Below are 14,693 nucleotides of genomic sequence, written 5' to 3'. Positions count from 1 at the left end.
ACTGGGCCTCTGATAGCTCTGAAGGCAGGACGCAGGGACTTGGGAGGGACATGCTGACAGCAGGTGCAATGTCACCTGTTTCTGTTTCACAGAAAACTCACTGTACTTGGGGTTGGGTTTGAGGGTTTTCTTTGGAAACCCAGGACTGGGTGAGGCCAGTATGCTTGAGTCTGCCCAGGATGGAGAGAGAGGACAGGAGAGGACAAGAAGCCACTTGGGCACAAATTGTACCAGAAGCTCAGTGTCCATTTGGTGTCTGGTGTATGGCAACGGCTGGCTTTCTCCATTTGTCCCTCAAGGGAATTAACCAACTTCAGTTCAGTTCAGTTCAATCGTGTCTGACTCTTTGCGACCCCATGAATTGCAGCATGCCAGCCCTCCCTGTCCATCATCAACTCCCGGAGTTCACTCAGACTCACTTCCATCAAGTCAGTGATGCCAGCCAGCCATCTCATCCTCTGTCATCCCCTTCTCCTCCTGCCCCCAATCCCTCCCAGCATCAGAGTCTTTTCCAATGAGTCAGCTCTTCGCATGAGGTGGCCAAAGTATTGGAGTTTCAGCTTTAGCATCAGTCCTTCCAAAGAACACCCAGGACTGATCTCCTTCAGAATGGACTGGTTGGATCTCCTTGGAGTCCAACTTAGGTGCCCTGAAAAACTCCCAGATCTGTCCTCTGGGTTCAACTGTTAGCCCTGTCATTTATTATCTGTATGATCTCCCCATCCTTTACCTTGCTCATCTGTAAAATGGGATCAACATAAAACCTGCTTCATAGAGATGCTGTAGGGACCAAATGAGTTAAAGCATTTAAAACACACAAACAGTGCCTAAACACCTCCCTCCCAGCAAGTGTACAATAAGCATTAGCTATCATTATTACTTGACATGGTTTTCTTTCTAATCTTTTCAAGGATTTAAACATCATTTATCTAATGCTTGTTATATACCAAGGCTTGTACTTATCCTCTGAAAATAGGGGTGAATATGACATAGTCCTCCTAAAGATACAGAAATCATGAATAAAGGCAAGAACAAACAAACACGGATCAAATGTGCCCTGTGCCAGAAACCCAGACATGCCTGAGAGCTGGTTCCTGTCCTTGGGAAGGTCACAGGCTGACTAGGGAGAGAGAGAAGTGGGCCAGATTGGGTGGGGGCTGAGAGGAGCCTGGATAACCTCTGGTAGGGGCTTTTTCAAGAGATGAGTTGCCCGCTTTGGCAGCTGGATGTGTGTCAGAGAGTAGGAGTAAAGACCCTCTTGGAGAGGAGGTCAAGGAAGGCTCAGTTTTTATTCTTTGAGTGCTAGGAAGTTATCAGAAGTTTTTGATGAGGAATTATATTTGAATAATTGTGTTGGAGAAGATTCTTGAGAGTTCCTTGGATTGCAAGGAGATCAAACTAGTCAATCCTAAAGGAAACTAGTCCTGAATATTCATTGGAAGGACTGATGCTGAAGCTGAATCTCCAATACTCTGGCCACCTGATGAGAAGAACTGACCCATTGGAAAAGACCCTGATGCTGGGAAAGACTGAAGGTGGGAGAAGGGACGACAGAGGATGAGATGGTTGGATGGCATCACTGACTCAATGGACATGAGTTTTAGTAGGCTCCAGTAGTTGGTGATGGACAGGGAAGCCTGGCGTGCTGCAGCCCATGGGGTCGCAAAGAGTTGGACACGACTGAGTGACTGAACTGACTGAACTAAACTAGTTGGGCTTCCCTGGTGGCTCAACTGGTAAAGAATCCACCTGCAATGCGGGAGACCTGGGTTTGATCCCTTCGTTTGGGAAGATCCCCTGGAGAAAGGAATGGCTACCCACTCCAGTATTCTGGCCTGGAGAATCCCATGGACTATAGTCCATGGGGATGCATAGAATCAGACACGACTGAGCAACTTTCACTTCACAACTAAACTAGTAGCTATTATGTGCCTACTGTACACTGCATGCTCTGCATATATAATCTCCTTTAACGCAATCCTCACAACCCTGTGAGATAGTCATCATTTCCATTTCACAGGTAAATAAATCGTGCCATAGAGGTTAAGTGAGTTGCCCAACATCACGTAGCTAGAAAGAGAAGGAACAGACTTAAACCCAGGCAGTCTAACCCAGAGCCTATGCTTTTAATCTCTTTACCTTGCTGCCTCTGAACTTCAATCCACACAATCTGAAAACTAAAACGAGCCTATGAAATTCCCCATTTCTGCTTCACAGATGAGCAACTGAAGCTCACAGATGGGGAATGACTTTCCTGAGACCACAGAGTGAAGGAGGTGCTAAGCTGAAGTGGTCAGTCTTGGCTGCAAGAGGGGCTCCAGTCCTACGCATCCCACTGTCACACTGGGCATCGTTGTGCTTGGAACAAAATCCAACCCTCTTGCCGAGGCCTACAAAGCCCTCATGTGATCAGAACCTTGCTGCTCTCTCTGACCTCACTTGCTCACCCAGCTTCTCCTTATCCTCAGATTCCAGCCCGCCTGGAGGAGTCTGTCTGCTGCTCTCCTGGCCAGGAATGCCTCTGCAGCTGACCTTCCGAGGGTTGGATTCTGTCTCAGTCCACTGGGGATGCCATAACAAAATCTCATGGATTGAGTGGCCTGAAAACAACAGACATTTGTTGGGAGCCTGAGAAGTTCAAGGTCAAGGCAATGAAAGGTCAAGATGCCCGCAGATTTGAGATCCCACTTCCTGTGTCGTAGACGACTATCTTCTTGCTATGTCCTCATTTGGTAGAGGGGGCCAGAGATGTCTCTCTGGAGCCTCTTTCCTAAGGGCACTAATTTCATGTACATCCTAATTGACTCCCAGAGACACCACTTTCAAATACCTTCACACTGAAAATTAGGTTTTAATGTAATTCTGGGAAGATACATTCGACCTACAGGAGTTTCATTCTTGGCCATTCAGTGAAATGTCACTTCCTCAGAGAGGCCTTCTCTGATCACCTCTCTAAAGTTACCTCATATTACTCTCACATCATCCTACTTTATTTTTTCTATAGAAGTTATGATGATCTGAAATTACGATCATTTTTTTTGTTTGTTTCTGTTTTCTTGTTTTTGTGTGTCTCTCTCTCGACTAAGATTTAAGGTGCAGGAGAGAAAGGAGGAATGTCATCTGTTTCCATACTGTATCCCTGGGCAATGTCAGGCGCATAGTAGGTGCTCCATAATTTTGTGCTGAAAGTATGCCTGCATTTCATCGTGTGTCGGTTGGTGGTCTGTCTCCCCACCAGTGAAGCTGGTAGAGTGTCTGATTCACCTTGGTACTCCTAGAGCAAGGCTGGAATGCGTTTGTTGGATGACTGAATGAACAAAAGATAGAAGAGGTGACGGCAGCAGCACCTGCTGGGCTCCCTGGGGTCTGCAACCCTCTCTCATGGGGTGGCCACAAACACTGCCAATGGGCTGCTCTTTGTGGGAAGACATACGGCTCAGTAATAGGACTGCTGATGAGACAGTGACTTCTAGGCCTGAGGCTAACAACTCCTGAGGCCCTTTCTTCTATATTCCTGCCATGGAGGTGAGACAGCAAGAAAGGAGGGGAAGGTGGACCCACACTGGGCCTAACCACCTTCAAGTCTGGCTCTTTTAGTGGCCAGTGCACTCAAAACTCTTTGTCCAAAAAGGCTGTGCTGGTTGGGGCTTGCTTACCAGTAAGTAACTAAAATCCAGTCACCTGCACCCTGGACTGAGTGAAGTGGGGCTGAGACTTCAGAGGAGGGGTCTTACTCATGCCAGCAGGGGAGAACAGCAGCCCTGGGTGTGAGTCCTCCATTAGCAGGGATGAGACATCCCTTCTGGGGGGCCCCACAGTCTCTGCCTTTCACTATCACAGTGAACACAACCCCGTTGTCCCTGCTGGTCCCCTGATTGTCTGCCTGGCCCAACAGAATGACCCAGTGAGAATGAATGAATCAAGTCTGTGCACCAGGCCCAAGCCACCTGCCTCTCATCCTTGGCCTCACAAACTGCATTCGTGTGAGAATGCAGCATGGGCACCTTAACCAGCTACAAGGATGTGTGATGTCTTGCCTGGAGCCTTGGAGAGGTGCAGAGGTCCACTCCTGCTCCCCCGGTTTCTCCCAGATCACATGAATCCTGGTACCCCAGCCCTACCCACTATCATCCCTACTCCATGTGCGCGTTCACAGGCCTGTGCACCAGGGAACATTGTCCCCCCTCCCGCCCAGGTTCACTCCTTGGCATTCCTCAGCCTCCTATCGTCCTGTCACCTCCTCCAGGCAGCCTGTGCTGCTTCCCTTAGGCCATCTGCTACCTCTGCGGGTAGAGGTCTTGCCTGTTTCATCCCAGCGTCTACAACGGCCAGCACGAGGGAGACCCTGAGTAGGGTCACTGAGAATGTACCAACCGAGCAGCAGACCAAGAGCTGGAGGGAGGAGGGAGAGGAGGCGTCAGAGGGAGGAGAGTGGGGCGGAGGCGGCAGCGGGAGGGGGCGCGCGCGCCGGCGGCAGCAGCCCAGGCCCGGGGCCGCGCGCCCAGCCTGAGCCCGCCCAGCCGCCGAGCGTCACGAAACCTGCTTGAAATGCAGCCGAGGAGCCGGGGCGGGCGGCAGCGGCGGCGGCGGCGGCGGCGGGGGCAGCGGCAGCCCCGGCGCCGCGGCAAGGACTCGGTGGGCTGAGGCGAGGCGGCGGCACAGGGTGCGCGGGGCGCGGCGGCCGGAGCCCGGGGCCCGCCATGGGCCGCCCCGAGCGGGGCGCGCTCCGGCCGCTGGCGCTGCTGCTGCTGCTGCAGCTCCAGCATCTCGCGGCGGCGGCAGCGGATCCACTGCGCGGCGGCCAAGGTGCGTGCGGCCGATGCCCGGCCCGGCTTTGAGCCGCTGGAGCGGCCGACAAAGCACTGCCCGGCGGCCGACCGGCGGGTTGCGCCGGGGTCCCTGAGCCCGGGCCAGACAGTGGGGCGCCTGTGCGGGATCTACTCCTGCGGACCCAGGTCTCCGTTAATTCGCCCTCGACCCCCACCCTCGCGGCTCTCTTGTGTAGTGGGCTCTGTCCCCCGGCACCCGTTCTTGGGGGATGGGCGCCGTGGGGGCCAGGAACTTTGCTGGGTTGGTCACTGATGGTTTCGCGAGGGCTGTGTGATTCTCGCCGTTGGGGTTAATTTGACACGCGCGCTTCGCGGCGGCGATGAGCAGAGCCAGGAGACTACCCCGGCTGACAATGCGTTTCCGGCGACCCCTGCGTGTTGCAGAGAAAGAGGGGCTGCGTGCGAGGGGGATGTGCCCGCAGCGCCTAGTGCGCGTGTCGCGGCGTGTTCGGGGGGCTCCCTGTGGGCTGTGTCTGTGTGGATCTCTCATTATGGGCCTTGTGGGGGGGTGAGTGTTCTGAATGGGGAGTGTATCAAAATGGTGTGACACCGACTGTGTGTGCCTGGCCTCGTCGTGCCACAGAGCAGCCCGTCATCCCTGGAACTCTTATCCTGCCCTCCTTCCTGGTCGAGGGTGCCAGAGGCCTCCAAGGCTTTGGCTTCAGCGTCGCCCCCTATCCTGCACTCAGTAGACCCCTCCCCGCGGCCGGGACCGCTATGCTCTGGGGATCCGGTTCACGCCTCCTCTCCCCCCGCGCAGGGTCGGTCAAGGAGTGCGAAGAGAACCAGTTCCGGTGCCGGAACGAGCGCTGCATCCCCTCCGTGTGGAGGTGCGACGAGGACGACGACTGCTCGGATAACAGTGACGAGGACGACTGCCGTGAGTGGTTGGCCGGGGAAGGAGGGAACGGTGGGGGGACGCTTTGCTCAGCGCCCACGTGGCTGCAGCCTCCGCGGGGCCACCTGTTTGGGCTTTTACTGCCGGAGGCTGCCGCCAGGAGTCCGCCCGGGAGCCGCTTCCTTCTGGGCACTTAGGAACCCGGCCGGTTCCCGGCGGCCGGCGGGTCCCGCTGGGGCCGGAGCGGAACCCGGCACTGCGGGGCCGGGGAGGATGGTGCGCCACGCCCAGATTGCTGGGAAGGATCTGTAGGCGGCGAAGCGACAGCCCCTACGCGCGCCTACTTTTCTGCGATCGGGCCCTCCGGAACTCTAGCCTCGGCACCACAGAACGCGCTCGTGTTTCAAAGTTCCACGCAACTCTGGGCCTAGCCTTGCTTCTTTTCCTGCCGCGTTGTGTGAATGAATGGGCTCCCCGGGGCCCCTGATTGGCTGTGGGAGGACCACCCCATAGGTCTCTGTGGTCTGAGCGGGCCAATCGTGGAGCGAACGGGTGTGCAGTTTTCTGGCGCTCCGGGCGGTGGGGCCCTGCCCTGGCCACACCCCCGCTCATCCCCTGGGTAGTAGGTGCAGGGCGGGCGCTGGCGTCCGCTGCTTTTCTGCCTAGTCACGGTGAAAACCTTTCTTGTGCCACCCTGGTTGGCCGACTGCGGTCTCCTGCCAGCCAGGCCCAGGAGTGAGTCATGGCAGAGCAGGAAGAAGCGGACCAGAAGGAAGAGTTTGTTTCCTGGAAGGGGCGTGAGGACCCCAAGGCCGTGCGTGAACCGCGGGCTACATGATACATGAGGTGGCCCACCGCCTCTGCTGACTATGGTGTTCGCCGGCACCCGGGCGCAGCAGCTTTGGAAGTTCTTTCTTGAAATGCGCGCGGTTTCTGATGTCTGCGGAACCTGAAGCGAGTTAGCAAGCAGTTGTCACTGTGGAAGGAATGTAGTTCCAGGAACAGAAAAACGACTCTATAAACAGACACAGGTAGTCATTCATCCATTGTTACTGAGCGCCTGCCGTCTGCCAGGCACTGGGGCACTTTGGAGAGCAGACCCACCCCCCAACCCCCTACAACCCCCCCCCCCCCACCCTCACCCCCTACAGTCCTCCCCGACCTCCCACAACCCCCCACCCCCACCCTGCCCAGGCCAGGGAGCACGGCTTCTGCGGGATGAGGGCAACTGGCCCACAGCTCCACACAGTGGCAAGGGGTAGGGGGACCACCTGGGCTGGCATTGTCTGTTGAGTTCTAGTTTTTGTTTTTGTTATGATTTTCCTTGGTTTGCCAGCCAGTCAGCCTCCAGGTTCACTCTCAGACCATCACTGACTCAACTCGATGAACATGAATTTGAGCAAGCTCCTGGAGTTGGTAATGGACAGGGAAGCCTGGTGTGCTGCAGCCCTTGGGACTGCAAAGAGGTGAACACAACTGAGCGACCAAACTGAACTGAACTGATCCCAGATTTGGCTGTGTGACATGGGTACATCTTTCCCTCCTGTCTTTCCTCTCCTGACCACTTGGGCTAATGATTCCTGCCCTGTTTTTGAGGACCAGTTCTAGAAATGTCATTTAAAGGGATGCGACCAACATGTGCTGTTAGCTGTGTGTCCACCACTGTGGGAAGTCTACCACTGTGTCAAGTCCACCACTGTGTCTTATATAAATTCCTTTAATCTTCAGAACAGCCCTATTTTACAGACCAAAAAAAAAAAAAAACCCCACACAAAAAAAGAGGCACTGGAGAGAGATTAAGTTACTTACCCCACAGCTATTGAGCTGTTAAGTAGGAGCTTAAATTTAAGCATCTGACTCCAGAGTTCTTAGCCTAATTATGATCCTGACCATTTCCCAGTTCTGTTGAAATTCTGAAAATGCCTAGGTGAGGGTAAAATGACAGCGAATCTCCTCGTTGGGAGTTGTTCTTCTGTGGTTCCTTTTAGGTGGAGTGCTGAGGATGGGGTGGGGAAATAGATACTACATTTCTGGGCTGGTTTTACTTTATCTCCCTGAGTCTGCATAGCAACAGTTTTGTGAGGATGGCTGTGAAGAGCAAAAGTGTTCCTTGTCATTCTCACTTGTTGGTAAGAATTCTGGCTCCGACAAGTTGAGTGATTTGCCCAAGGCCACACAGCTGAGAGTGACAGGACTTGGCCAGGGTGCCCGCCTGCCTGCTAGCTCAGGGGCATTGTCTGTGGTGGTGGTGGGAGTGTGGTGAGGAAGGACCCAGGAGGGGGATCCCAGTGCTTCTCATGTCCATGCAAGGCTCTGGGCAAGATGAGAGTGAAGTAGCTGGTGGCGGGGCGAGGGCCAATCTGATGGGCTCCTGCTTTCATTCTGAGATGGCTGGGGTGGGGTCAGAGGTTAGTGAACAAAAAGGTTAGTGAACAAAAGGGTTCACTAAGGGTTTTGTTGTTGTTGTTGTTGTTCACTAAGGGTTAGTGAACAAAAACAACTGACATTGAGGGCTTAGCTGTTAGTATCGAGTATTGACCCTACACACTGGACTTTCCTAGACTTGTTTCATCATCTGCCAAATGAGGGTAGCCATTCCTTCACTACAGATTGTACACATAGAGAGTCTTCACATGGGGCTGGTGAAGAGAAGGGAATGGATGTGAGTTCACACCACCAAGGTCTTTAGAAAGGGACTCCTAGGGTCACAGTGAGAAGTAGTGAAGAAAGGGCTGCAAGCTTCAGTGGCTCTATGGGGCCAGGTGTTGGAAAACGGTATTTTGTCACCTCTTCCTTCCCCATTTGGGAAGCTCCCTCCATTCTGGGCCACCTGCCCAAACTGCTCTGCTTGGAACTATCCTCCCTGCCGTATATTTAATCATTCTGCCCCTTCCACCCTGTGAGAGGGCCTCAGCCACTCCCCCTCTGTACCTCTTAGCTTGTAAACTGGGGATTGCAATTTGTAAGTGAAGTCTGTGTGCAGCAAAATGAGTGCAAGCTCCCAAAGGGGCTAGAATGCGGACCATGAATTCCGTGAGATGATGGAGGTTGGGGGGAGGGAGCTTGTCTTTGGAGGAAGCCAAGGAGGGCTTTCTGGAGGAAGAGACAGCTGAGCCAGGCCTTGAAAGATGGTAATTAATGGCATTCCCTCAGGACTTGATGCCTTCCTGGTGGCTCAGGTGGTAAAGAATCTGCCTGCAATGCAGGAGACCTGGATTCAATCCCTGGGTCGGGAAGATCCCCTGGAGAAGAGAATGCTAACCCACTCCTGTATTCTTGCCTGGAGAATCCCATGGACAGAGGAGCCTGGCAGGCTACAGTCCATAGAGCCGCAGAGTCAGACACGACTGAGTGACTAACACTTTCACTTTCATTAGGACTTAGCAATTAGAAATAGATGATACGGGCCCCACATTATAGAGGAAGAACTGGAGTTCAGAGAGGTGACATGATGCCCCCAAAGTCACACAGCTCCTCATGGTTGGAGCTGGAACTGGACCTTCTAAGTGCTGAAACTTAACCCACAATGGATGGGACTTGGCTTTTTGAATAGAGCTGGCAGGATGGGAAAGGGAAAGGCTCATGGGGCGTCAGTTCTCAACTCAAAGGGCCTTCAAAGTGGAGGAAGGGGCTGGAAGCTCAGGGGCGGCCCAGCCAAGGGAAGGGGTGGGGTTCCTGGCTGCACCTGGGCCACATAGACCAGCCGGCGTATTGGCCTCAGTTTCCTGTTGCTCCTTAGTGTCTGGGGCAGAGACAGGGTTTCTGATCTCCAGCCAGCCCTTTGCTCCCAGAACAGCAACAGCAAGAACAGTGCACATTTACTGAGCCCTTGCTGTGGACCAGGAGCTGTGCTGGGATTCTACAAAACGGGGTGACTCTATGAAGTCCCTGGGCACATCCTCGTTTTACAAAGGCACAGAGGGGTTAAGGAACACTCTCAAGGGGGTATGATTTTTCGGTAAAACTGAAGCTGCTGGGTTTGAATGCAGGCACCCGACTATGGAATGTGTGCCACGTCAAGCACTAGCTGGTAACTTCAGGCAAGTCCTCCCAGGCCTCTGTTTCCTCATTTTGAGGGGACATCAGCCTCTCCCTCACATCCCCCTCCAGCTTCTCTGTGTGGATGGGCTGTGTAGACAGGTGGCCCGGTTGTATGTTCAGTTTTCTCTCCCTATTCAGGCTCTTTTAGGCTGCCCTGTTCTCCTAGCCTTCATCACCCCTCCACTTCAAGTTTAACAAGCAGTGGCTGCAGTGAGGTCTCCCCTGGCCAAGAGCTCATTGGCTAGGCGAGGCCTGGCTGCAGGAGAGCTGAGGCCTGCTGGGCAGTGGCCTCGTAAATAATTAAAGCTTGGCCACCACTTCCAGCTGGGGCTCCACATTGCATTTGGTATTCGGTGTGCCACCTGACCTAAGCCATTCTAACACCCCTGACCCCAGGCCCAGCTTCGTGTCCTTTTTTGGATGGAGTCATCTGACAGACAGTGCTGCTCTCTCTGAACCTCGGTTTCCTCATCTGAGCTGCCGGTTCCACCATTCAGAGTCCTCCTGAAGCTCCCATGTCCCCACAGCATAAGTTCAGCTGAGACGCCTCTGCATCTGGGTCTCTGTGATCAGCTCCTAATGGCCACTGCCCTCCAAACCCTTCCTGCTCTTCCTGTGAACGAACCCGTGACCCCAGACTTCTGTCACGTTCTAGCTTTCCTGCTGCTTCTCACGGCGAGGCTTTTGCACACATCTGTGTGGGACGCTTTCTGCTGCCTCATCTGGCAGCCTCCTCCTCCTCCTTGTCGTCCTCGAATTGTCAGTGCAGGTTTCACCTCCTTCAGAAAGCCTCCCCTGCTACCGTCTCTCTCCTGGGCTGAGATACGTGAGTCAAGAGCGGGGAGTTAGAGACTTGGTGTTGGAATAACTCTATGTGGCCCTCAATTAGACACTCTTGGTTTTCTATCCCCACTGTGACCTCTGGCTGAATGGCCTTGGAGGTGGGATTAGTCTCCCTCTCCCAGAGGTGCTGTGAGGATTCAGTGAGATAATGTGCCTGATAAGCAATAGGTGTCCAGTGAATGGCAATGGTCTGTCTGCTCTGGAGGAGTTCACGGAAGACTCTACGTATCTGTCTGCCAAGATGTCCCTACTTCTCCTGCTCCTATTTGCTTAGCCAGAGGTCTGAAGGCTCCCACGTCTGAGACTTGCCCCAGCCGCAGGGTTGCTGAGCCCCAGTGGATGTAGCCCCAAGGCCATTCAGCCCTGAGCTGAACCTGGAAGTAGAGAAAGTCACCCAGGGAGGGCCTGAGAGAAGAAGTGAACCAAACCAGCCTGGTTGGTCTCAGTGGAGTGTCTGGGGCCCTGGGAGGCGCAGAGGAAGCCTTCCCTGAGGCCAGATGATTGTCCCAAGGCTGGTTTATGAGCTCTCTGTGCCTGGAAAGCGGAGGAAGCCCTGTGGCCCCCAGCAGACCCCAAGCTTCTCCCTTCCCCAGGGCCAGGATGGTGCCTCCATGGCTTGGTCCCAGCAGGCCTCGGGAGCGTTTGCTGAAGACTTTCCCATGGGCCTTCCTGCGGGCTCTCCTGGGACCAAGTTCCCCTCTGGAAACCCCCTGGGCTCACTCAGGCCTGCTGAGGGTTCTGAGTGCAGTAGGCCTCTCAGTCCTCTCAGCTGTCTGCATGAAACTGACTTGACAGCTTTCCCTCCTTGGGGAAATAGCAGCAGCAGGTGAGGCCAGAGAGATGCCCCCAGGGAGAGGGTGAAGAGAGGGAGGAAGCAGAGGGCTGATAGAGCAGGAGAGGACCGATTTGTTTGTGCTGCCCTTCAGGGCTGTAAGCAAATGGAAGTAAGTGTTCTGGCCCAGGTCAGACCCCTAGGCCAGTGCCACCCCCAGGAAGCCAGCCCTGGGCTGAGGGGAGGGTGTGGGGCCCTGCTGTGTGGGCCGTGCAGCCAAGTCTCAGGGCCCTGGATCTAAGCAGCACTGATAACACCTGCCCACATGCCCCGATAGCCCAGTCTTTGAAGGTCTGGTGGAGATGCCACCTCCCCCAGGTGGCCCTCCCTGACCTCTTGTCCTCTTGCTCCCTGGTCCCTGAGCTCCCATAATCTGTCCCTGTTCTTCCTTTGGTCCCAGATCCTTCTTCTCCAAGTTGTCCTGCCAGCCTTGTGCTGAGCAAGGAATATGCCAAAATAGCTCGCTCGAGGGAATTACTAACAATCAATACAGGCTATTTACCCCGTGCTTAGTATCATGTTGGAAGTCTGCATTCAGTAGCTTTGCTACTCACAACTCTTTGAGGGCTGTCTTATTATTGCCTTTTCAAAGATGATGAAACCGTGGCTCAAAGAGAAGTGACTTGGCCAGTGTCATGATGTTTGAGTGCTAGAGCTGGGACTTGACCCAGGCCTGTCCACTCTGGAGCCTGGACTTTTCCTCAGACTCTTCCTTTCCAAGCTCTGATTACCCTGTAGAGGTCAGAGGGCCTGGGGCTCAGAGGGTGTGGAAGAAGTGGGTGAGGGCTTGCAGTGTCCAGTGATGCCTCCTTGGACTACAGATTTCTGTCTGGGAGGGACCCTCTTCTCTGGAGACAGCACAGAGCCCCAACGTAAGGTCCTCTCCTCACATAGCCCCCCATGAATGTGAACCTCCATAGTTTCCAAGGGTATTCCTTGGCCATTGCCTGGGGATGGTGGTTACTGTTCTCGTTATACAGATAGGGAAACTAGGGCCCCAGCGATATGTCACTGATGCAGGTAACCTCAAAGAGTGTCATTTCCAATTCACCGTCTTTCCTCCAGAAAAGGCCAAGAACCCAAGCCATCCAAAATGTTGACTTTGGCTCTCTGTGCTGTGCTGTGCTTAGTCGCTCAGTTGTGTCTGACTCTGCGACCCCAAGGACTGTAGCCCGCCAGGCTCCTCTGTCCACGGGGATTCTCCAGGCAAGAATACTGGAGTGGGTGGCCATTCCCTCCTCCAGGGGATCTTCCCAACCCAGGGATTGAACCCAAATCTCCTGCATAGCAGGCAGATTCTTTACCATCTGAGCCATCAGGGAAGCCCAAGAATACTGGGATGAGTAGCCTATCCCTTCTCCAGGGGATCTCCCTGACCCAGGAATTGAACCAGGGTTTCCTGCATTGCAGACAGATTCTTTACCAGCTGAGCTACCAGGAGAGCTCTTGGTTCTCTGGCTCCCACGCAATTCGTCGACTGTGGGTCTTCCTAAATACTTTCCTTCTGCTTGGATTGTCCTGCCCTGTCTCCTACTAATCCTTCAAAACCTAGCTCATTACCTCTGCCACGAAGCCTTCCCTGTCTTCCTGGTGTGATCTAACCTCTCCTATATTTGGATGCCATGGCTTTGCAGACCCTTGTCATAGCCCATTGTAGGATCTTGTGGTTGCTGGGGAGTATCTGAGGTGGGGGACCACAGGGCCTGGCCCAGAGCCGAGGCGTTTGAGGAGTGGTATGTGAATGAATGAATGGACTGAGGAAATGCCCCCCACCTTTGAGAGTGAGAAGCTAGTATCAGTCAGGTGAGGGGGACCCAGGGGCCTCTGAGAAGCCCCTGAGGGGTCCTTGAGGCTGGAAAAGGGAGCTGGGTGTCCTTTAGGGACCATAGTCAGGTCCTCTCTTGTGAGCTGGGTCACCTGAGGCCAAGGCTCTGAGAAGCCAAGTCACTTGCCCCGGGTGGGTTGGTCGGTCAGCGACAGGCTGGGCCATGCCTCTCTAGCTACAGTGTGACGCAGGTAAGGGAGGAGATACATGTTCACACATCCCAGTCACAGCTGCAGTGGGAGTGATGTGGGGGTGTGCTGTGGCCCCTCTTCCTTTCTGGGTACCCCAGGCATCTGTCTTTGCCAACCCCTGCCAGTGGGCGTATGGACTTCCTCCTGAGCAGCTCTGGCCCCTTGGTGCCCCTGGGCATGAGCTGAGCCCGAAGCAGCAGTTTCCATCACCAGTCGTGTGGCCCTGGCTCCTCCGTGTATGTCATAGGCCCCAGGAATAGCCCCTTGGCTGGAGTGGCTCAGGAGGGGCCCCAACTGTGACCTCACCCATCCCCCTGCACCAGGTCGGACCTCTCTGTCCCTGGCAGGTGCCCACAAGCCAAGTGCTTTGGGGGTGCAGAGCCCAGCTTATTATCAATACCCTCTAGTGACTGGAAGAGTCACCCGGAGAAGCAGGGCCATGGGGCTCCTAGGTCCACACAATTCCCATGATCCCTCTCAGCCTCCACACACCCGCCCCTTGGATATGGCAGCCCAAAGCCTCCCTGAGGTCTGCCAGTCTGGGAGTCCACGGGAATGGTCATGTGGCCACCACCCTCCTCTGGTCACTGGCTCTGAGTTCCACAAGGGACTTTACACCAGCCACTCCGCAGATGATTCAGTTTCTGGCCCTCTCAGCCTGTTAGAACCACAATATGGCTTTTTCCAGTTTGTGCCTCACAGCTGCTCTGTGGGGAAGGTGGTGCAGAAGTTCATTATCATCCCCATTTTCTTGAGGAAACTGAGGCTCAGGGAGGGTGCGGGGCTTGCCTGGGGCTACACAGCCTGTTACTGGTGGTGCTCAAGCCAAAACTCACTTCAGTTGATTTCATTTATTTTTTCCAATGGAAGAAAGTTTTTCTGATTATATAAAGATAGTTTCATACTTGTTTAAAAAAAGTGAAAACACCCAGACAATTCAGAAAAGTGCAAAGAGGAAGGTAGGAGTTTCCCATGTGGTTATACCACTGTGGGAGCTGCCTGTCCTCCCAGAGATGTTCTTGTATTCTCTGCATGCGAGTTCATGTGCTGGGTTTTTTTTTCTTTTTTTTTAGCAAAATGAGCATGTGTTATGCCAGTTGTTTTCTCCCTACAACATGTGCATCTTTCTGTGTCCGGCACAGTAGATGCCGATCATCGTTTTAAAGGGCTAGATAGCATTCCGCTGCCTGAATCTTCCCTGATTTAACGATATAGTCTCCTATGGATACACTTGTATTTAGTTGGTTCTATCTTTTTTTCCTGTCTACACAGTGCTGGGGTAAATATCAGGATT

At 54.0% G+C, this 14,693-nt stretch overlaps 1 protein-coding gene across 10 annotated transcripts in view; it reads left to right on the top strand.

Annotated features, from left to right (window-relative positions):
• Positions 1-4,478: 4,478 nt before the first annotated feature.
• LRP8 (LDL receptor related protein 8) overlaps positions 4,479-14,693 on the top strand; it is a 78,421-nt gene continuing 68,206 nt past the window's right edge. For 7 of the 10 annotated variants that reach the window (XM_069560423.1, XM_069560430.1, XM_069560384.1 and 4 more), the window contains exons 1-2: positions 4,552-4,806; positions 5,590-5,709. In XM_069560423.1, coding sequence (XP_069416524.1) covers positions 4,701-4,806; positions 5,590-5,709 — 226 coding nt within the window. In that variant the 5' untranslated portion in view covers positions 4,552-4,700. Of the gene's footprint in view, positions 4,807-5,589; positions 5,710-14,693 lie in introns of all 10 variants that reach the window. The other 3 variants (XM_069560235.1, XM_069560017.1, XM_069560494.1) reach the window with 3 other exon arrangements.

The sequence above is a fragment of the Ovis canadensis genome, chromosome 1 (assembly GCF_042477335.2).
Source record: "Ovis canadensis isolate MfBH-ARS-UI-01 breed Bighorn chromosome 1, ARS-UI_OviCan_v2, whole genome shotgun sequence".
NCBI classification, from domain to species: Eukaryota; Metazoa; Chordata; class Mammalia; order Artiodactyla; family Bovidae; genus Ovis; species Ovis canadensis.
The sequence above is the reverse complement of the archived record's forward strand: the minus strand, read 5'-3'. Positions and strand labels throughout refer to the sequence as shown.